General features: G+C 40.0%; 1 protein-coding gene across 1 annotated transcript; it reads left to right on the top strand.

Moving 5' to 3' along the window:
• Nucleotides 1-4,413: 4,413 nt before the first annotated feature.
• Nucleotides 4,414-22,786, top strand: LOC135495906 (PSME3-interacting protein-like). The gene is made up of 6 exons (XM_064784926.1): nucleotides 4,414-4,477; nucleotides 6,631-6,784; nucleotides 7,021-7,119; nucleotides 8,196-8,318; nucleotides 8,523-8,655; nucleotides 19,594-22,786. The coding sequence occupies exons 2-6, from the start codon at nucleotides 6,646-6,648 to the stop codon at nucleotides 19,862-19,864; spliced, it is 765 nt and encodes a 254-aa protein (XP_064640996.1). The 5' UTR covers nucleotides 4,414-4,477; nucleotides 6,631-6,645; the 3' UTR covers nucleotides 19,865-22,786.
• Nucleotides 22,787-23,544: the final 758 nt, after the last annotated feature.

The raw sequence follows: 23,544 nt of genomic DNA, 5'->3' as shown, positions 1-23,544 counted from the left end.
GAGACAAAATGGTGGCATGTTGTTTACTCCTGGAGCTCATGACACAGCTCGATGACGATGGCCCGCTACCTGGCTACGGGCTAGTACTACGGTAGTCTGGTTGGCGATATTATCACCAGTTCGTTTCAGTGGTAGTCATAAGGGCTTTAGGGACTACTTTCAGAAATTAGTTCTTGAAAATTTGGCCACATTTCTGTGAAAACGATATCGGAATTGCATGCTCTGTTCGCAATGACATCGCCGATGTATTTTGAAGTGGAGAATTCCCACAGTATGTGCAGTGAATCGGCATGATTCTGTTCGCCTATTAAGTTTTAGTTCTACGATTCTTTCATGAGTAAAAAGTAGACATTCTAAGCAATACAATAATGTCACTCCCATAAAAATTGATTGGAAATTGAGGGAGCTACGCATTCTCTTCGGCAACTGACAGCGCTGAAAAAATACATTGCATACTGTACAATACCAAATGGCACATTTTAAGAAGCATTCATTTGACAACGTAGGGAATCACCAGAAATGACGTCATCGCTGGTCTAAATAGAAAACTACGGTGGCGCAGTAGAGCACAAGAAAAGGTTAGCATTAGCTTCAGCAACAAAACGATTTCTCATGAATGATTTACTTGATCATCATCAGCTTGTTTTCCCCTGATAGATAAAAAAATGATTTACAATTTCCATCAAAGTTTTCTATTTTGTGTATAGTCACATGTTATTTAACTGGCAAGGAGCCAAGCAGACAATCAAAACTTACTATTGTTCAATAAAACATAATTTTCTTAACTCTGTCATATTTTTCACTTTCATACTAAACAACGCAGGTTTCCCTTCATGACCCAAGAATAATTCCTTAGACATTTTTAATGACTCGGAATCCATGCACTCTGATTCTCCATAAATGGATGTATGGTTTGACCAATTCTTGCATGACATGTCCACCAAACAAAATGTGAATGCAGTCCGGCAAAGAGGAACAACCAACCATTCACTTCGACTTTTAAAGGCTACATGATTCCAAGAAAATACATTTATACTACCAAGTAAAAGGTTCATCCTACATTTTCGTTCATATGTAGTCTAGCATTTACTTGACTTGGTAGCAAATACTGATTTCTAAAAATCCTTTGCTTTCACAAGTACTAAACTATTCCAATTTTTGAAGCATACTAAATACTTCAAAATCTGAAGTAAAAGCTTATGCTAGTTTTTATTCATATGGCCCATCAACAGGTGCATACCATAAACCATGAGAATGTTCCAACAGTGGCATAATTATGTCAACCAAAAACATTGGTACCGTAGTGAACGCAAAAGGATATCAAATACCATAGAGCATGCCATTTTCATGCATAATGAACTGAACACCGGGAAGATATTAACTCAGCTGAGCGCCAGGCCCTTGGGCCTCTTGTTGATGAGACACGCTGAAGGTCCCGTTCCAATGCAGCTGTGATCAAATTGGTTTTCTAACCATTATTGATTGATGAATGGAATTAATCACTGACCTATTCGAAGATACTTGCTAAAGGTCCCGAGCAGTGATCAACAAGGTTATTTGACCAGTATTGATTGATTAATGGCATAAATCATTGATATATTCGAGGATACTTGCTGAAGGTCCTCCAGCAGCGATCAACAAGGTTTTCTGACCAGTATTGATAGATCAATGGCATTAGTCACTGACATTTTAGAGGATACACGCTGACCAACTTGGTTATCTCAATAGTATTGATCGATCAATGGCAATTATTATTCAGATCCTTTAGATGACACCTTGAAAGTCCCCAGCAGCGATCAACTTGGTTATCTCAATAGTATTGATCGATTAATGGCTATGTTACTGATATTCTGTAGATGACATCTTGAAAGTCCCCAGCAGCGATCAACTTGGTTATCTCAATAGTATTGATCGATTTATGCCTATGATTACTGATATTCTGTAGATGACACCTTAAAAGTCCCCAGCAGCGATCAACTTGGATCTATCAATAGTATTGATCGATTAATGGCCATGATTACTGATATTCTGTAAGTGACACACTGAAGGTCCCCAGCAGCGATCAACTTGTTTATCTCAATAGTATTGATCAATTAATGGCTATGAATACTGATATTCTGTAGATGACACCTTGAAGGTCCCCAGCAGTGATCAACTTGTTTATCTCAATAGTATTGATCGATTAATGGCTCTGATTACTGATATTCTGTAGATGACACCTTGAAAGTCCCCAGCAGCGATCAACTTGGATATATCAATAGTATTGATCGATTAATGGCCATGATTACTGATATTCTGTAGATGACACACTGAAGGTCCCCAGCAGCAATCAACTTGTTTATCTCAATACTATTGATCAATTAATGGCTATGATTAGGCCTACTGATATTCTGTAGATGGCACCTTGAAAGTCCCCAGCAAAGATGATCAACTTGGATATATCAATAGCATTGATCGATTAATGGCTATGATTACTGATATTCTGTAGATGACACCTTGAAAGTCTCCAGCAGCGATCAACTTGGATATATCAATAGTATTGATCGATTAATGGCTATGATTACTGATATTCTGTAAGTGACACACTGAAGGTCCCCAGCAGCGATCAACTTGGATATATCAATAGTATTGATCGATTAATGGCTATGATTACTGATATTCTGTAAGTGACACCTTGAAAGTCCCCAGCAGTGGATCAACTTGGATATATCAATAGTATTGATCGATTAATGGCTATGATTACTGATATTCTGTAAGTGACACACTGAAGGTCCCCAGCAGCGATCAACTTGGATATATCAATAGTATTGATCGATTAATGGCTATGATTACTGATATTCTGTAAGTGACACCTTGAAAGTTCCCAGCAGTGATCAACTTGGATATATCAATAGTATTGATCGATTAATGGCTATGATTACTAATATTCTGTAGATGACACCTTGAAAGTTCCCAGCAGCGATCAACTTATTACTGATATTCTGTAAGTGACACCTTGAATGAAAGTCTCAATATGAATAGTATTAATTGATTAATGGCTATGATTGCTGATATTCTGTAGGTGACACCTTGAAGGTCCCCAGCAGTGATCAACTTGGATATATCAACCTCCTTATCTGACCAGTATAGATGGATTTAGGGCATCAATCACTAACATATTCGAGGAGACTTACTAAAGGTCCCAAGGAGCGACCTACACAGTGGGGACGAGGTCCGTTTCGCCCCCCCCCCCCCGAGAAATGTAGTTCTTAAGGCGCAGGCCGATTCCATGTTCATGAATGGATCCAACCTGTTACAAATACTATTTACTTTGGCGCCCTGAAAAAGTACATCCGACAACAGAGTAGAGGGTGTATTGCACGAGAAATGATCTCAAGCATTCTCGTTCAATACAATATTTTCAATGAACGTTTGCATTGAACACTCAGGTCACTACTAGGCCATGGGACGAGTGGCAAAAATGTGTCTAGAAAAAGGATTCCGTTTGACAAATTAGCGGGCAAATTGAAAACAGTCGTTTTTGGGTAATATGGGGGTGCTGATTTCAAAAATCAATTTTTCTCCCGCGTAAAGTTGCACATTAAGTCAGAAATGAGACCCTCAATAGGGCCTAATGGTCCCAAAGTAGGGGTCAAAAAGTTGATGTCATCGAAACATGTCAACATGGGTATCAAAATGAAGGTCTATAGGGGTACTTTAACATTGCATAGTTTTTGGCCCCCTTAACGAACCGTGGGACCCCCCAGGGAGGGTCAAAAAGGGCAAAAGTGGCAACTTTGACCCTGTCCCACGATCTTCATAGGGACTATTAATGGATAAAAACTGTTTTATTTGACAGTAATCGTATAGACCTTCAGAATGATACCCATGACAACACTCTCGGGGTAAGGGTTGCCGAGATAGTAATTTTGACCCCTTTTTAGGCTCCAAATTAAAGATCTCGAAAACCTTTTGCCCAAGGGTGTCTTCATGGGTATCTATGAAAAGGTCTATGTGAGTACTGTCGAATAAAACAGTTTTTATCCACATGCGGTGCCCATGAAGCTCATGGGAGGCGGTCAAAGTTTCCACTTTTTCCCTTTTTGACCCTCCCTGGGGGGTCCCAGGGTTCGTTAAGGGGGCCAAAAACTATGCAATGTTAAAGTACCCCTATAGACCTTCATTTTGATACCCATGTTGACATGTTTCGATGACATCAACTTTTTGACCCCTACTTTGGGACCATTAGGCCCTATTAAGGGTCTCATTTCTGACTTAATGTGCAACTTTACGCGGGAGAAAAATTGATTTTTGAAATCAGCACCCCCATATTACCCAAAAACGACTGTTTTCAAATTGCCCGCTAATTTGTCAAACGGAACTTCACATTTTTCACACTCGTCCCATGGCCTATACTGGCTAGTGAGACCTGAACACTGGCCTACCACATATCAATACTTGTGTTTGTCTCTATATCTCACAGAATCCGTCTTTTGAGGTAAATATACTCATGAATTGAGACATCAATCAAGTCTGTCAGTGACAGTTTTAAAGAGTTGATTCAGGGGTAGGGCTGTGAAATAGTTTATTTCACAAAATAGGCTCGTCTTATGCACAGGATTACAGATTATATTGTCCGGAAATAGGTTACCGCACACATCCGATTATTGACTTTTAGTGAAAATTCCAAACTCGAAATGCGAAATTCCAATGCAAACTGCGAAATTCCAAACTTGAAATTCAGGTCTCACCAATCAAATAGCCAACATGAATCCACCTCGATGTAAACAAATCAGAATTTTGATAAATTGTAATTTCACACATCTAATCCGTGCTTGTTGTCGCAGCCCTTAACCGGCAGAGCTACAGCTAGTTAAAAACCAACAGACGTGGCAGATATAGAAAAAGAATACAAATTATTTAATTGACATTATGTTATATACACATTACACAAATGCTATTCGGAAATTTACAAACTCACGTAAAGGCCTTGCGACTGTGCCAGCTTTATAATTAAGCGGTAAGGCGGAAAAGCGCGAAGGCGGTATAATGCGATAACTTTGATCATGAGACCCAGCGAAGGATGTTCTTTCGGTAAAATGCCATGTTATTCAAGTGAAGTTTTTTTCAATGTAAAAAAAACGTTACGTCTAAACAATGAGAAATGCGCAACCCGCGGACAACAATAAACGCAAACTTCGTCACAGATGACGTCATACCATGACGTCCGTAGATAACGTCATTATACTTGCAGCGAGTGCGCAAGCGTACTCAGTTTTGTACATGCACGGAAATGTCTATTGATCATGGACAGATCGCCGCGGTTTCTGAACGAATCGCCAGTATTTGGAATGGATTGGAACACTAGTTACCTATCTATCTGATGCCTAGGCCGGATAAACTCATTCCAAATTACCAAATTCCAAATGTGAAATTCCAAATGCAAAATTCCAAATCTGATCCGACCAATCGGATGAGGTTTTGCTTTTGACCAATACACTATCTGATTGGTCAAAAGCAAAACCTCATCTGATTGGTCAGATCAGATTTCAAATTTGGAATTTGGAATGAGTGTTTATCCGGCCCAGGTATCAGATAATAGGTAACTTGCACTGAGACTGAGTAGATGTGTAAAATTACAATTTATCTAAATTCTGATTTGTTTACATCGAGGGTGATGCACGTTGGCTATTTGATTGGTAAGACCTGAATTTGAAATTTGGAATTTCGCATTTGGAATTTGGAATGAGCCTTCTGGGCTTTTGTACTGAATACATCTGAAATTGGCTAAAAATAGCACTATACCTACATTTATTCTATGTCCTCAGTTTGGTTAAATGCCAGTGCTTAACGTAAGCAGGAGCACCCCTGAGAATCAAAATCCTGAACTCCGGGCAATTAGTGCCAAGTCCAGATACAGAGTCATCTGATATTCCTGAGTTCCGAGTCCCTCTGTATATTCCTTGCAAAAATGGTTCTCATGGGATACCAAAATATAGTGATATTCAACTGATGCATAAATTCGGATCTAGATACTTGGCCTGCTATGGACTGATTCCAAGTGCCTTATCTCTGCTAAGAAGGCGTGACGAAGCAAAAGGCTAGGGCTGAAAGAGTTAATACATGAAGACCCCTATAATAAAACAGCTATAATTCAAGTTCGTGGCATATGAACTAACCATGACCCTTTCTTCTCATATGCTATAGCTACCAACTACTCAAAGCTAACCTGCCATTACCTTTGCTTTTGATGCTTTTGCTAACCCAACCATTACCCATCCTTTTCATGCTATAGCTAACCCAAACCATGACCCTTCTTTTTCATGCTATTTCTAACCTCAACCATGACTCTTCCTTCTCACAATTCTGCAGCTACCCGACCATGACCCTTCTTTTTCATACTATTTCTAACCTCAACCATGACTCTTCTCATAATTCTGCAGCTACCCGAACCATGACCCTTCTTTTTGGCTCACCGTTAGGGGAGTCTATACGATAGCCCTGTGTCCGTCGTCGTCGTCGTCGTCCGTATCCTGTGTGGCACGTTTCTTAACCGCTTGTGCTATGAACTTGAAACTTTGTACACATGACCCCCTAGGTCAGAGGTACTCCGACACTGAATTTCTGTCCGGTCTGGTTCATTTTTTGCAGATAAAGATAGTCACGATGAGTTTTGGAAGTGGAGATTCTAGTGGTGTTCTAAATACGTTCCAGAAAAAATTTGTATCGCAGGATGATTTGGATGAAAAAAGAAAGAAAAGACAGGAGGAATGGGAGAAAGTCAGAAAGCCAGAAGATCCAAAAGGTGAAAAAGCTCAAAGGAATTGCTTTCTAGTTACAGAGTATGTCGAAATTTGCTTGACCCCTTCAAAAGTTACACTGTTTGTCTCCCCCTGGACACCCTCCCCCTCGAGGAATATTAACAGGAGTAAATAGAACGATGATAAAAACTGAAGTTGATTTGATAAATTTATTTTCCCTTTGAGTCTACTTCCAGAGTCCAGAAAATGGACGGTTACACATGTGTTTTACGTATTGCAGAGGCTCCAGAAGAGGAATATGACAACAGGTCATTATTTGAGAGGCTTGAGGAACAGAAGAACAAGAAAGAGGAAGAATATCAGGAACAATGGGCTTTGAGTAAGTGGGAACATGTAACCTGCTCTGGCAACAGTTGGCACTAAAAGCTGACATGCATGCATAAGAACCCTTGCGGCCAAGTTTGATAACACAAACGCCCGTACGCCATGTTTTGAATGACTGGTCAGCCATGTTTAAAACGCCCTAAGATATGATAGACTACCTGCAGGCCACAGTCGCACTACCGTATTGATCAAAAGAGCACTGGATGTGGAGCGTAGATATGAGCATCGGTTCATATATATTACTAGAAGTGGCCATTGCGACCTCCTGCGATTATTATGTATGCCAAAGCGGTATACGTCAAAAACTGTTTTTAGCCAATAAATTCACCAGATTGTGAAAGTAGTTGTATTTTGTAACTCCCAACACAACTCCAAGGGAAGAAAAACAATGTTCAAAATATACCAAGTTTATTGGGGTTTTGGCCCCCAAATTGTCCTCAAACGTCAAATGGAGGTGTTCGAATAGATGATACACAGGATTTTGGCATGTCATTGAGGCCCTCTGTACGACCGCCACAGAACTAAACGTCGTCTGCTACGGATGTCAATTAATTGGAAGTGATTGTTAGTTTCATCAGTTATGTACAGGAGGCGATACTGAAAGCCAGGAGATCGTCAGCACAGATTGAAAATAGGCTAATATGCTATCACGAGTATGTCCGTGATTGGGCATTCAGCCATGTTTGGCCATTACAGACATGTCCGTGCCTGGGCTTCAAAGTGTTAAGATGACGCGATGGGCTGCCTAGGGAGTCTAGTGTCGAGGGTCGCAAGTTCAAACCCACTCGAGGGATATTTTTCATTTGTTCTTTATACGAGAGCGTCTCTGTGACCTGTCTCATCAATAAACTTTTATTTGTGCAGTCAAGTGAGACCAGTCCCTGGGTGTCTATCATGTTTCAAGTTGGTCGTTAGGAGATCGAGTAATTGACCTGGGCTGATTATGCACCAAATTACCTTAGATGATGAAATAACCTGCTGTAATTTGGCAAAAACCATTTATATGGTGTACTCAGTGTTTGAAAGTTAAAACTGCCTGTAACTTCAAACTCTGTTCTCTTTTTTTTTCAGAAAATCAGGTTAAAGGTCTTGAAGAAGATGAGGTGGAGTTCTTAGATTTTGTATCAAAACGACAAGAAGAGTTAGACAAGGAGAGGTTGAATGAAGACAGAGAGGTCCTCAATGAATACAGAATATCCTTTTGAGAAATGGGTAGTTATACTCTCCTTTTGCAGTGTCCGTACACAATAGGATGGTTACTCACTAGACAACACTGGGTACCCACAACCGAGGGTCGGTAGGCAGCTGGGAAACACCTTAGTGGAGTAGGGCCATTAGTGGTCTATGATCTGATGTAGTTGAAAATTAAAGGCCTTGTTATCCTTAACTGTGTGCACAGTGCCATAGCTACTGAAAACTTAGAAAAAGTGAACTCTGATAGGAAGGCGTCGGAGTCCAAAGCTTCAAGATCTGCTTCACAAGGGAAGAGATCTCAACATGCATTGTTAATGGGTGCTGTGAAAAGGAAAAGGTGAGAATGTATTCATGATTGATAGAATTCCAATCGACGATGGTTATTGAAATTTTGAATGCCTGTACAATCCTGCCGATTAAAAAGTCACTTTGCTTCATGATTCCCACTCTACAACTAAGGGGAGTCAAACTGTTACAGATTGGTTGAGAAATTTCTGCCTTTTAAAGTAAGCTTTTTGGCTCACCGCATGGGAGTCGGTACAATACCGCAGTGTCCGTTGTCTCTGTCCGTATCCTGTTTCAAAAACAGTGGCACGTTTCTTAACCAATAGGGCTATGTACTCGAAACTTTGTACACATGACAAGGTGACCCCCCGGCAAGGTGACCCCTTACACTGAATTTGGGTCCGATCTGATACTTGGCCACCAGGGGGTCAAAATAGGAAACCTAAAGTGTGATATCTCTTTTATAAGTGACTCATCTTCAACAAATGTTTTATGGTAGGTTCTCCTAGCAAGGATGAATCACATATCAAACAGGTTTTTGATTTGACCTAATTTTCAAGGTCACAGAGGTCACATGGTGTAAATTGGCCGTGTTATTGGCACGTTTCTTAACCCCTAGAATCCGAGCGGCCGGTTTCTGTGCTGCTGACAGGAGGCACATTTACCCGAGTCGTCGGTTTTTGTACTGAACGGTTAGGTCCATTGCTATCAGCTACTGAATGAGTGTTAGTTCAGCCACCTACCACAGGATGTCTCTCCCAGCGCTCAGCGTATTGCTGACGCCAGTTAAGCAAACAATCTTTTCAAAGGGTAGCCTAGTAGGGTGCCTCTTGCTAAGAAAGAGCCGATTTTGGTAAAAACGTCATGAAAGTGACCACTGCACGTAATCTCCCCTCCGTTTTAAAGAAATGGGGGCATCTTCTTTGATTCAGGACTCTTTTTAGCTCGCCTCTCTGAAAGGTGAGCTTTTGCTTTGGCATGGCGTCCGTCGTCGTCCGTTAGCAGGGCACGTTTCGTAACTACTGGAGCTATTGACTTGGAACTTGGTACACATTTTTCCCCATGTAATGACACCTGGGTGACCAAATTTCAGTCCAGTCTGATTCCTGATTTGGCCACCAGGTGGCTAAAACCGTAAACACAAAAAGTGCTATATCTCCTTAATGCATGGCTGGATCATTGCCAAACTTTTATCATAGGTACATCTAATAAAGATACATAACATATCATACAGGTTTTTATGATTTGACCTATTTTTCAAGGTCGCAGAAGTCAAATAGTGTAAATTGGCCGATATTGGCACATTTTGCAACTAATGAAGCTTTTGACCTGAAACTGGGTACAATTGTACCTCCTAGTGAAATACCCTTGGGCACCAAATTTCGGTCCGGTTTGATATTTCTTTTGGCCACTAGATGGCTAAAACCAAAAACAGCCCAGTGGCTATAAATGCACTGATCAGGACGACCATGCCATCTGGTGTCATTCTGATACACTAGAATGCAAAATAAACATGTCTGCTTTCATTGAACCTGGGAAATCGCAAAAAAATCTATGTTTTTCAACATTCTTGAAGCTGGATATTGTTGTGATCTCAAGTCATGGCCGTAGAAGTAGTTAATGACTGTGAAATCTCCTTCCACACTCTAGCACTCTAGCACTCTCCAACTGCCACAACCTTCATTAATGACATAGAGTAGTTTAAAAGAAGAAGAAGAAGAAGTGTAGTGATTGATTTCTAGGTTGAAGAGGTGAAAATAGGTGCTGAAAGGGTCGTTGATGATTGACATAGCCTAATAAGAAGTAATGTATAATGCATGATATGGTAGGTATAGTGTATTGCCTATTGGCTGATCTTAGTGGTGGTGAAGTAATACTCGATGTAGATACATGTTTCCAGGTTCCATATCTGGGCTTTATGTAGGCAGTATTGAGGAATGATAAATTTTGCTGGGCTTGATTGAAGGATTTCTTTTCAAAGTTATTTTTACATCTGGAAAATATAGTACAGTCATTGAAACTGAATAATATCATGTAATATCATGATAATATCACTGGGTATGATGACGCTGGAAGAACTTTCATTAGAGGATCTTAATCACCCAATTGTCACAATCACAGAGGATAGAAATCAAGAAGAAAGCAAGTTGAAATCACATCAGTGGATGCATAAAATTATCAGGAAATATCTGCTTTAAGATCACTATTCCAGTCATGCTTGAGCTCAAATGCAATACTGAATACATTCTCAATGTAGCCATTTATGGGCTCTACTACTTGAATCACACTGTCTAGTACATGTATTGTACTACACATTCAGCTTGAAGTCATCTTCCATGAAATTTGTGTCCAAAATGTTGCTCACTGCAGTCAAGTGTACTCTACTCATGTATCAAGTAGAAAAATATGGAACAAGTTATCGAAACAGTCAACACAACTAAAAATATGACATTTAGAACTTTTATTCCAAAAATATCTGTGAACTGCTTTCAAAATTACCAAGGGTACACAATACACTTGTTCTCAACAGTACTAAAAAAGACGACATTCAGAACTTATATTCTAAAAATATCCGTCAAGCCAAATGCTTTGGAAATTACCCTTAACATGCTTTAGAACTTACAAAGTTTACGTGTACGACATACATTTTCTGAACATCACTTCATTGATGAATGAGTCAACCAAAATGCAACTTAGCCTTAATACTCCACTTGATAATACTTCATTTTTTTCACCGATTTCACCTGATACACATGTGCAACGAGGCTGCGCATGTGTATCAGGTGAAACCGGTGAAAAAAATGTCCAGTTGGTTGTTCTATCTTTGTCCGCAAGTGGCGCTGCAATTCGACGGTGAGTTGAGTTTGGCACGTGGAGTATTGTATGCTCTGCAACTAGTTATGCTTATTAAGTGTTACTAGAACTAAAACTTCACACATTAGGAACTTTACTTTCCACACATACATTCTACTTCAACAAGTTGGGAGAGATTATTGCAACATGAAATGTACATACAGTTTACATAATTGCCGAGTACAATTCTGACTGGGACTTTTCATGAAAAGTTTATGGACACCAGTTTTTATCAGTTTTCTTGTAAACCACTGTCTTGAAAATTGCAAGAGTAATACAAATGTGTACAGAAATTCATAGGTTAAAAGACGCAGCTAAATTTCCCACCAGGTACTATATTCAATGATGTCGTAATGCAATATGTATGGACACCCCTATTCAACTTTGTTATTTCAAGAATGAATTTTAAATTCTTTTGGGTGGCTGTCAAGAATAGAGAATTCTAAAACTCCCAGTGTTTGTTTCGCCAAAATCAACACAATAGTTTCAGAGTGATTAGCATTTCAAAGTTTTCATGCAGAGGGGCTATCTACAAGACCACATCCACAAACATTTGTTCTCAGGTAAACTATTGCACACACTCCCTCTGCATGAATACTTTGAAATTCTAATTACTCAGAAACTAATCAGCAGATTTGGACAAAACCAACACAAAAAATGTGAGAATTCTCCACTCTCCACAGCTATCTATATTCTAAAACAATTACATTTATTCTTGAAATAAAAAAGTTTATTAGGGGTGTCCAAACCAGAAGATCGTCAGTTTGAAGCTAGAGCGCCTCCCGCGTTAAGAAATGGAACTGAAATTCATGTTGTTTTTTTTTCTAGCACATGTTGAAAATTAGGCAATTGACATTTTTTAAAGAAGTAGGCCGTAAATTAAAAATTCCATGATTTTAAACACTTTTATCAAGTAAGAAAAAAGATTTTTCCATGACTTTCGAGGCATAGAAAAAACTTTTTCAAAATGCTTTCCTTCCATCGTTTTGTCCATGGCACGAACCCTAGATAATACAAAGCAAGCTTGAACTTTTACCTTTGATGTATTCATCAGCCTCAAACATTTAGAACGGGCATTATTGACGGCATTCGTCACGATCACATATTGATTGGCCACTAGCTGCTCCGCGCTCTTCACAATGTCATGGCCCCTCCAATACATTACGTATGTTTCGGTCTCTGAACGCACTACGACATCACACCGCCACTCCGGATCTGCCTGAGCTCCTGCATCACCCGCATAAGCATTCCCACCTTTCTATAAACTCTACGTGGATCATTTAAAATTTTGATTTCCTTAATGTTTGACATCTTGACGCATAGATTCAGCTTAAAAAAATCGTGGTGGTCTACTTTATATACTACAGAAAATCCTCCCAAAGAAGCCGTCCGCAAATCTCATTCGCTAAAATAGATCACCTGATCACACCACACCCGAACATTTTTAGCTCAGCTGACAAAGTCAGCGGAGCTAGTAGTATAGCTGTTCAAATGGTGTCCGTCCTGCAATCCATCCATCTAGGGACCCATCTGTGGACAAAATTGGACATTTCTGACCGGGAAGGCCTAGCCACTTCGTTGACGGTGCTAAATTAGGAGTTGCCCAAGGTGAACTCAAAAAACGAAAAATCGGCGCGATCCGACCTGTATTAAGAGAATGACGTCATTTCGCGTTTAGATTTCTTTCCCTTTTTACCTCGGTCCACAGAGCAAATATTGTTTTCAAATGTGGCTGAATATTTTTAAATATTTTTTCATTTTTTACTTTTAATGGAATTAATATAGTTTTCACCGCCAGTTGGCGCTGCAGGCACATTGCCTGAATTTTGGCGATTTCAAATTTGGCGGTGGCTTAACTTTTTTGCAAGCAGTGCCGCTGATTGGCCGATCGATAGAAGAGATGCCACCATTTAAAAATGGCGGTAGTCGCTGCTTCAATGAAGGTGAGTGAACTTTCTCATGTTCAATCGGTTGATACTCTTTTAATCAACATGACCATGTACCTGAAATTTGTTTAGGTACTGAAAAGAGTCTATATAATTCAGATTTATCAATAGTTTTTTATAATATTCCGGAAATTTTGTGCACAAATCAGCGGAAGTTGGTGCTCGTCTCATGTCATTTTAGAGCGAAAAATTTGTTTCCGTCGATCTCTACCACTGAAAAATCGCTTGCATAGCTTCGAATTTTTGTGAAAATAAGTATCTGAACTTGGTTTCAAATAGTCTAGAGAGTTACCTTTGTGGTGATACATATGGTATGTGATAAATATTTGTGGAATTTGTGAAATTCGGTTTTCAAACGTGCCGATGATGCAAGCGATCTCGCGTGAATTTTGCAAGTCCTGATATGTCGACCGGGTGTCAAAAATCACTCGCCTAAATTCAATTCAAAGATCGAAAATGACATCTGAACTTAGTTTCAAATAGCCTACGCAATTATCATTTCGGTGATATATAATGCATGCATGTAATAATTGATTAATCTACCTAAAACGCGCAATTAAAACGGCGAAAGATCGTGATAAACACTCTGGTGGCGGTCGCACTAAATAACGACCGGTAGGGCCCGGCGTGTGGCGGAGAAAAAAAGGTAGCGCCCGGAGGTTGAAACGGGATTTTTATGCACTTTTAACTGTATATATATGTTGTTTAGATGTATTTCTAACAGTTCTGTAACTTTTATGACCAAGCTTGCACCCAAAGTTTTTTATAATATTCCGGAAATTTTGTGCACAAATCAGCGGAAGTTGGTGCTCGTCTCATGTCATTTTAGAGCGAAAAATTTGTTTCCGTCGATCTCTACCACTGAAAAATCGCTTGCATAGCTTCGAATTTTTGTGAAAATAAGTATCTGAACTTGGTTTCAAATAGTCTAGAGAGTTACCTTTGTGGTGATACATATGGTATGTGATAAATATTTGTGGAATTTGTGAAATTCGGTTTTCAAACGTGCCGATGATGCAAGCGATCTCGCGTGAATTTTGCAAGTCCTGATATGTCGACCGGGTGTCAAAAATCACTCGCCTAAATTCAATTCAAAGATCGAAAATGACATCTGAACTTAGTTTCAAATAGCCTACGCAATTATCATTTCGGTGATATATAATGCATGCATGTAATAATTGATTAATCTACCTAAAACGCGCAATTAAAACGGCGAAAGATCGTGATAAACACCGGTTCATAAGAAAGCAGGAACGGACCGAAACGAACCAAAACGGGCCGGATCGGGCCGGAACGGAGTTAAAATTTGCCGAAACGGAGCTTCTAGTGGTTTTAAATGGCATCTATAGGCAAGATAGGGCCCCTGAATTATAAATTATGTTCATATAAGCGAAAGATCATGATAAACACTCTGGTGGCGGTCGCACTAAATAACGACCGGTAGGGCCCGGCGTGTGGCGGAGAAAAAAAGGTAGCGCCCGGAGGTTGAAACGGGATTTTTATGCACTTTTAACTGTATATATATGTTGTTTAGATGTATTTCTAACAGTTCTGTAACTTTTATGACCAAGCTTGCACCCAAAGTTGGTAAAATTGATGCTTGTTTATGGACTGCGCTAGCGACCGGAGAATTCGCCGTCGGCCATTTTGGGACGGTCAACAAATGTCGCCATTTACGTTTGTTTACAATTATTTTGAAAGTCACATTAGGCCTATGACATCGTAGTATGAATTCCACTGCAGTTTCTTTACGCAGCAATGCTCATGTTTTTGGTTGGCAATCCTGTACTGTCTGTACACTGCGCTGTGCAGGCTTAGAGTATAACTCAACAGGCCCTCATGATTCATTTGATGGACACCTTATTTGATAGTACCTCATCATTAAGTCCACTAGATCCTGTTCTGTTACATGATAGACAATTTTCAAAATGTAGTACACCACTCGCTCACGGCTCACATCATGTGGGCACGGTTGGCTGTTGAGTGTTATGGTTCAGTCTGTGAGACTAATTCAAAGAGGTTACACTTTTATTTTGAATTGGAAAACAACCCCCAGGACTGACTTTTCACTGAGTGATAAGTGTGCCCTTCGAAGGTTAAGTCTCTTTCTGGATTTGCTTCCATAGATGCCTTGTTCAGGATATCATCTGACCGATGCCTGATCAAGCACAGACTGTATCCGGTGGTGTACATTTCCCCGTCTATGTCACCCTTTTTTATTCAGTCAGTGTTAATTTCTCTTCTCTTTTTTTACAGATTAACTGTTGTTGGTTATTGCAAGAGGAGTCGTTGGCACATTTCAAGTCCAGGAAAGCACTTGCTGTTCCCACATTCAGAGTAAGGTGTGCTTACTCGTTTTACTGCTTTCCATTCCTGGAGAGCGTTATCAAATATCTGCCGCAAGGCAACAAATATCTGCCGCAAGGCGCTTCAATATCTGCCGAAAGGCATCAAATATCTGCCGCACCAATAAAGTTCATTTTGTTAACCAACTCTTTATCTTCTTCGTTGCCTCATAATAACGGTACCGACACACACTTGACCCTTGCCTTCACCTATCCATTTCAGCTGAGCGCCAGGCCCTTGGGCCTCTTGTTATGAAACGACATGACATTCTGTTATTAAACTCTTTGAAATACTGGACTTGTATTAAAGGGAACTGACACCGTCCAGCCGGTTCGTATGACCTCGTTTTCATTTCCCGCGTATCGGGTGATCAGAATGAGGCATGAATGAAACATGGCGCCTAGCTGTCAATCATTGAGTGACGTCACTACTATGGAATTTACTACGAAAAATCGTGAATAAAAGATCGCATGACTCATGGCTGTTTGGCAGATGTCAAAAGCACCAAGTGTGTGTATGCGTATATAGGTCTGTTAGCATGGTTAGCAGGTTATCATAGAGCATAGACGTAGAGATAAAGATGAAAGCGAAGAGTGACCAAGATGCTAGCGATTTTTTGTCGATTTCGGCGATATTGGCGGAGCAATGTTGGGCAACTTCATCATTTGTCTTCAAATTCAACTCCAACGTATTACTTTCCATATCGCCAGCGTCTCACGCGAAATCCATAGCCGCTGATCGGCTTTTGAGACCTTTTTTGGTCGCCCCATTACGCAAACTTTCGACATGATTCTCAATAATATCAAATTGAACTGCGCATGCTCTGGGGGCGGAGCTACAAATCTAAACTCGAACAGGAAGTCGGAAGTTTGACTTTCTCGGGCGGTGAAAGTCGAAAAGTTGGCTAAACCGCTGGGCGGTGTCAGTTCCCTTTAATGTTTATGATTTGTCACCCGTCACAGCAAAAGCAGGCGCATGTCGCTCTGAGCTTGGCAGGTTGAGACGGACTGTTTGTTCATTTCTCTATTGTCTGCCTATTGTGAAATATGGGCACATCAATTTCTTCCATTATCTCCTGGTGTCATTTAGGCTCATCTTCTGTGCGACATGCGCCTGGTTTTGCTGTGATGGGTCACATTTATGAATCTGAACGCGATGACTATTTATTTAAATTGTTACAATGAAGATAATTTAATGTCGGCATCTACCTGTCATGCTTGGTATGTATGATGTCAAATATGTCAAAGAAATCAATTGATGAGATGATCATAGTCTGGAATGTTTATCAGATGACCATAACAAGACATAGAAGAGAGTTTTTTCAGTATTTGAATTTGTGTTCCTTTATAAAATAACATGTCAACCGTCTGCATAATAAGTCAGATTGAGCTATGTCTATTGAGGCGATGCATGATCGTACAAGTTTGAACAACTTGACGCGAAACAGGTTCACGCACGTAGGCATTTGCTCTGTGTTGTTGTTTTTTTGCATACGTGTACACCTCGGTCAAAAGTAAATGAACACTTGAAATTTCCACATAAGATCTCCTAAAATATACACTACCCTCAAAAAATTTGGGAACACCTACGCGGCCACATGTACATGTAAAGTACATTTTCTGTTCCCAATACAAGTATGGATAGGTTGATTATCACAGTTTGGAATGGGGTTTACAATTGACCTTTACAAACGTGCCTCATCTTAATAGCCGCGCGTACACCACCTGAAAATGGACCACCAATCTTGGTTCGCGAACCAATGCCGCACCATCGAAAAATCCACCAGGCGCGTACACCACCGCTGCAGCTAGTTATAAAATCCGGCAACAGATGGAGTGCAAACAATAAATTGCTCTCCACGCTCCCTGCAGTGGAGGTAGAAATATCGTGCACTTGCGCTATTTTAATGGCTCACACTGGCCACACATGAAATTCAATTTTGTTGGCACTTTTGGGACCAATTTTCGATTGTTCAAGAACGCGGTTGAATTTCAAAATTTCTGTCAAGATTTCTGCGCCAACTTCAGTTTGTTTACATTTTCTGAGCATACGCAGAAAGTGCCATTTCGAAAGCGCCGCCTGTCGCCAAACCATCTAACCAGCTCATTGTCGATCCATTAGCGCGTACACCACGACAAAGCCGAGCTTTTAACAAGCAGGGCGTATTTGGGCCATCAAGCTTGATGGGACAAATTCGCCTGTCAATTTGTACCGGCAATGGATTGCCAAACAAATTTGTCGCGGCAATGTGGTGGTGTTCGTGCAATTGGTCCACCAATATTTCGTGGTGCACGCGCAACTAATATCCATTTCAAGAAAGTCTTGTCAATTAGCATGTATTTTAATTACCCCTAACAAACACAAATTCCACACCTCTTGGATGACTATTACATAATTACTAGTAATAAATATCCATCTTTGTGTGCTATATTGGACAGGCCTAATTACCCGACACAATGAGACCTGCTGACAGTTGATTTGAGTATTCTAATGTAGCCATACAAACCGCAGCGCCTATCAACTAAGAGCTTTTTGTCAAAGTAGGCAATTCAAATTAAATTAGAAAAATATTTTGATTTACAAAAATATTCTGCCGCGAGTATATCCATTGTTCGGCATTCGCGAAAAATGTTATACCGAGACAATTTTCCGTTCTACAGTAATCAACTACCCGAGGGGAATTCGAAACTGCTACCATTTATCAAAGGAAGCTTATTTCAGCCTTAGGTTTCAACTAGGCTGTTCAAAACTCCAAGTTAAGGAACCGCGTACACCTGATACTGGATAAAAGAATGATGAATGGTCCCCATTTATCAAAGTTCTGCTGAAATCAAGGTGGAACAAAACCGTTTTTTCCAGTAAGCCTTTTGAATTTCACTTTGAGATTCTACGTAATCCAATACATGGTACATGTACCATGGTGACATATCTCGACTTGACTTTCTCCAACAGGACAAAAGTTGTCTGTCAATTGACGACTCAGAACATGCAAAGTATCTATCTCATTTCCATGCTAAGAACTAATCCTACTGTTATTAGCTCGCAGTTGGAATGTACCCCTTCAAAATTTATCTTCGAGAGGTTGATTATCAAAATATAAAACAAGTATAAGGCCGTACTAATAAACCATTGCCTTGTCTCCATCTTTCACACTCACTCCAACAGATAACAAGCCTATCGGCCATTCCCGCATAACTGTTCAACAGTCAACGTTCAACGACAATCCCACTCGACAAATAGTAATATTAATTCATATCAAATAACTTAAAAACCTTTTATTTGATTTTAAAAGCAGTTATCAAGTAAACGGACACCACCCAAAATATCAACGAAATAAACGAACAAAAAATTACCACAAAAACACCTTTTCTCAAAAAACTAGCGATTTGTACCAAGTAAATCTGACGGGAGAAAAAATGAGAAACGAATTTAACTAGGGTATGCAAAATAATAAGACCTGTAGTGATAGATTACAAGGATTAAATCGACAAAGAAAAAAAACAGGCAAAAATAAGGATCACAATTGTGAACCAATAACAAAGGCGGTCTTCAAATTGATCGACCAGGTCAATTTCTAATTGACTTGTTTTCAATAATATTTTTATAGAAGTTACTCCAAGAAAGAATACATCACATTCCATACTGATTTTGATTTGACCTATATATGCTATAAATGTAGCATGTTTCTTACCCAGGATGAATTCCAAACCACCTAATATCTACACGGTGAGCACATTTGCCCCTGGCCTTTTCATCAAGAGATTCTATAGTCCCGTTTTAGAAACTGACTGGTATTCTAGTTGATTTCTTATATTCCTTTCATCTATTTTTATAATCTGTTTCAGTACACTCTCGAACGATGAACTTCATGAAGATAAAACTGACGAAAATCCCGAGAAAAAGCAAAAGATATCTGAGAACATGGTGGGTACCAGTCCCACATCCAGTGCACTTGCAAATAATGGTTTTGCAAAAATAATTGGGATCTTACCTGGATTGGGAGCATACGATGACAGCAGTGATGAAAAAGACAGTAGTTCAGACTCCACATCTGATGATGAAGAGGGACTTGGTTTAATGGCTCCAAGGAAAGTGGTGATAGCTCACCAACAGTGAAGCTGACTTGGGAGGTACTTTGATCTGTAGATTTGTCACCTTATGGAAGTTGATATAGACCTAGGGCCTGTTTAAATTTTTGAAAAACTTTCAAAAGTTCGTTAAACGTTGGAACTGGAAAGATACAGAGACTAGTCTACCCTTCAATGTTGACATTGTTTCTGACATATTATCAGTGATTTACTGAAAGCCAGAATAGAGACAAACACTAACGTGAATCCCTTTTACAGATATACTCGGCAAGACCACCATTGATTTTTTAAGCCTTTTAGCAGTTCAATTGTCAATGTTTGACTGCGACGCATCAAATACTGCGTGGGGTTGTGAATCTGATATTTTGATATGATATTCCGGACAGTCGGGCAAGTAAATGGTGATAAGTAAACTGGTAGTTGACCACGGATATTTTTTGGATAATCGACAAATTGGACAGACATTGATATTTCCACTCTTTTCAGCCAACTGGCAGAAAAATCTCAAAACACGCCCCCTATTACCAAATTAGCAAAATTCAAAATTAATTTTTTCATCAAATAATTTCTTAATATCTGTAGACTTGCCACTGCAAATATTTTTTCAATACCTCTCCAGATATGTACTTGAGAGTTAAAAACATGCACTCGTGTAATTGATAGGCCTGCCCTCAAACCTATGAATATTCATTGGTGGTATTGTCTCTGATGCACGGTTAGCATAGGGAGCATTCATTAAGTATCGCTTGATTACTTAGTGAATGGTGAATTAGTGAAACGCTGACATGGCTCACAGGTGGGAAAGTGGCACGGGAATCAGCTAAAAACCTCGCAGTGGGGTGTCATCAGAACAAAGTCAAGTTTATCGCATATAAGTTCCGGCTCATGTGCAATACGAGTATGATTCCCTTGATTATCACGGTAATCATTTAAGCATTTAAGAATTTTCAAATTTGTTCAGAAATAGTTCTTGGGTTGTGTATGTACGCAAGACTATATTCCCCCCCCCCCCCCCCCCCCCTGTAGGTATAGTGTACAGTTTTTCATAGACCCCCCTCCCGTCAGTGCTTACGTACTTAATGGATGCTCCCATATCTTGCTTGCTTGTTTATTTTCAGAAAAATATGTAAGCAGGGATTAGGCATTTGTTTGAATATGCAAGGTACAACTTTTTATAGTGCATTTTGAAATAAATTCTTGTGTACTTCTTTCTGTACGTAGACCAGAATGAAGTCTTGTTAGTCTATTGGCCAGCACGCCAAAAAAATCGAAATTCGCTTTTGAGCTGTTTTGAATTTTTTGCTTTAGTAAAGTTCTAAGTTGTTAGGTTGCCATGTCGGAGGGAATGAAAAATAAATTTTGGCAAAATTTGTGTACTTTAAATAGAAGTATTCTTGTCTTGATTAAACTTTCATACAGTATTCTGAATTCTGACTGTTCTTGTGTTAAGCATTCTTATAAATTCTGCTGTGATGCGACCTTCTAGAATCCAATCTTATGATGACAAATTGCTCTTGAATCATGTTGGGTGCTTTCGGCGGGAATAAAAAAACTAGTGAATTTGTTCTTTTTATACGCCCGTCGCAAGACGGATGTATTATGGTATAGGCCTGTAGTGCGTTGTTCGTCTAGGCTATAACTTTAGAACTGCTAGAGATTTCACTCTCATTTTTGGTTAGTAGGGGAGTCTATACAATACCGCAGTGTCCATCGTAGGCATCTGTATCCTGTATCAAAAACAGTGGCACGTTTCTCAACCGCTTGAGCTATGAACTTAAAACTTTGTACACCGAACCCCCCACGTCAGGTGACTTCAGACGCTGAATTTTGGTCCGATCCGATTCCTGGCTTGGCCACTATGGGGCCAAAAGTGGCAATGAAGTCGTGGTCAGTGGTTGGATGATGTGGACGGGCATGGTGAACATTTACTGCCAGGATGTTTGAATAACGGAGGCAAGACTGTGTACAGTGTATCGTTTCTGCTGATACGTGGCCTTGCAATCACTAAAGGAATGGCACAAATCGTAGTTTATCGTGATTGTGTCTTTATTTCGGCCCGGCTTGTCGAGCACCCCATCCGGTCTCACTCGACAGTTTTTGTCATCAACACGCATGGCCGAGAACGAACCACAGGCCCCCCGAGGTTACCCTTAACCAGCAACTGGAGAATACAATACACCTTGGGAGCGTATGATCAGCCCCGGCCATACGCTAACATACAAAATTACTTGTACTATGGGCGGTTTTATCCGCAATAAATGGAGGTTGCAATTTTTATATGGACGTTACCAATTTTATAAGGAGGTTGCAAATTTGGGTGGTTAAATTAAAGACGTTAGAATTTATGACATTAACAAATTTAAGACGTTAGTAATTATAGACATGGCGATTTACGATGAAGACCAATGTCGTCCTTACAGACGTGGTTTGATACAGACTTTGTGTTATACAGTCGTATGTTTAACAGCTGTTGGGTGGCGCTCGTGTCGGAAATGAAGGGAGTAGTTCTTGCATGCTTGGAGAACATGAATGCATTCTCGGTTCTGGGTGATAGAATTGAAAGAGTCGTCGGTGAAATCAAATTTGCTATTGAGCATGAATCTGAAATTGACGATGCTGTCGATTTTCAATTAGAAAGTGTCGTGCGTGACAGTATTGATTTGTGTGTTGGAAATGAAACCACAGAAAATATTTCGACCCTTCTTGCTGAAATTCACAGAGTATTTCGTGGTATTATCAATGATCAGCAAAGTGACGCCGGTGGGACTGCTGCTGCCCAACCCCCAAGAAATATTTCGCAAGGGCCTAGCGGTGGAAGACCTCGTTTTGATATCCCTAGGGAACAGATGCAATATCTTTTGGGTAAGTGTCCGAGATTTTTCGATAGGCCTCGGCCTATATAACTATAATAAGAAGAATAGGCTAGGCCAAAAGCTAGCTTAAAAAGAGAACCGAGAATGCATTCATGTTCTCCAAGCATGCAAGAACTACTCCTTTCATTTCCGACACGAGCGCCACCCAACGGCTGTTAAACATACGACTGTATAACACAACGTCCCTAATTCACAACCTCCGTAAATCGCCATGTCTATAATTTCAAATTTTATAAGTGTGCAAATCACACGAAATGAAATTATAGTTTAATGAGTAAACCTAAATAGATGTAATAATCAGAATTCAGCTCCAGAATTCAAGGGTCAGCGGAAAAAACAATTGTTCCAAAAAATGATTCCACTTTTTCCACTGACCCATACGCCATCTGGAGTTCCGCTGTTTTCGACAAATTTCCCATCATCAACAGTCTGACAACATGCATTTATGTTTATCTGCTGTTGACCCAAGAAAAAACGATTTACTCACTAAACTTGTATGGCTCATCTATCCTCCCTTCATCCTCTCCTTAGTCAAGCCATGATAATTAGAACTAAACAGGGCCTATTCCTGATGAACTTCCTCAGTCATGGAATTGTAACGGGCCGTCTTCAGTCCGCTACGGGATGTTTTATAAATATAGAACCAGCGTATCTCTCGAATACCGATGCTTTTATTAGCCGAAAAACCTAAACACTTCACGTGCACACATGGGCGTTTACCAACTGCGCAGCTAGCCTGCGCAGCTAGCCTGCGCAGCTAGCCTGCGCAGCTTCCCTACAGAGGGACCGTCTCCAAGATGCTGACGGTTTGGGAAGATCTCAGGGTCTGGTTGCT

The sequence above is a fragment of the Lineus longissimus genome, chromosome 11 (genome assembly GCF_910592395.1).
Source record: "Lineus longissimus chromosome 11, tnLinLong1.2, whole genome shotgun sequence".
NCBI lineage: Eukaryota > Metazoa > Nemertea > Pilidiophora > Heteronemertea > Lineidae > Lineus > Lineus longissimus.
This window is presented reverse-complemented; position numbering and strand designations above follow the sequence as displayed.

Bases quoted from the DNA above. Each gene is read 5' to 3' on its own strand.
- LOC135495906 (XM_064784926.1), top strand. From the start codon at position 6,646: ATGAGTTTTGGAAGTGGAGATTCTAGTGGTGTTCTAAATACGTTCCAG. The intron at 6,785-7,020 runs GTGAAAAAGCTC...TACGTATTGCAG, and splicing joins AAAGCCAGAAGATCCAAAAG to AGGCTCCAGAAGAGGAATAT. The intron at 8,656-19,593 runs GTGAGAATGTAT...AATCTGTTTCAG, and splicing joins GGTGCTGTGAAAAGGAAAAG to TACACTCTCGAACGATGAAC.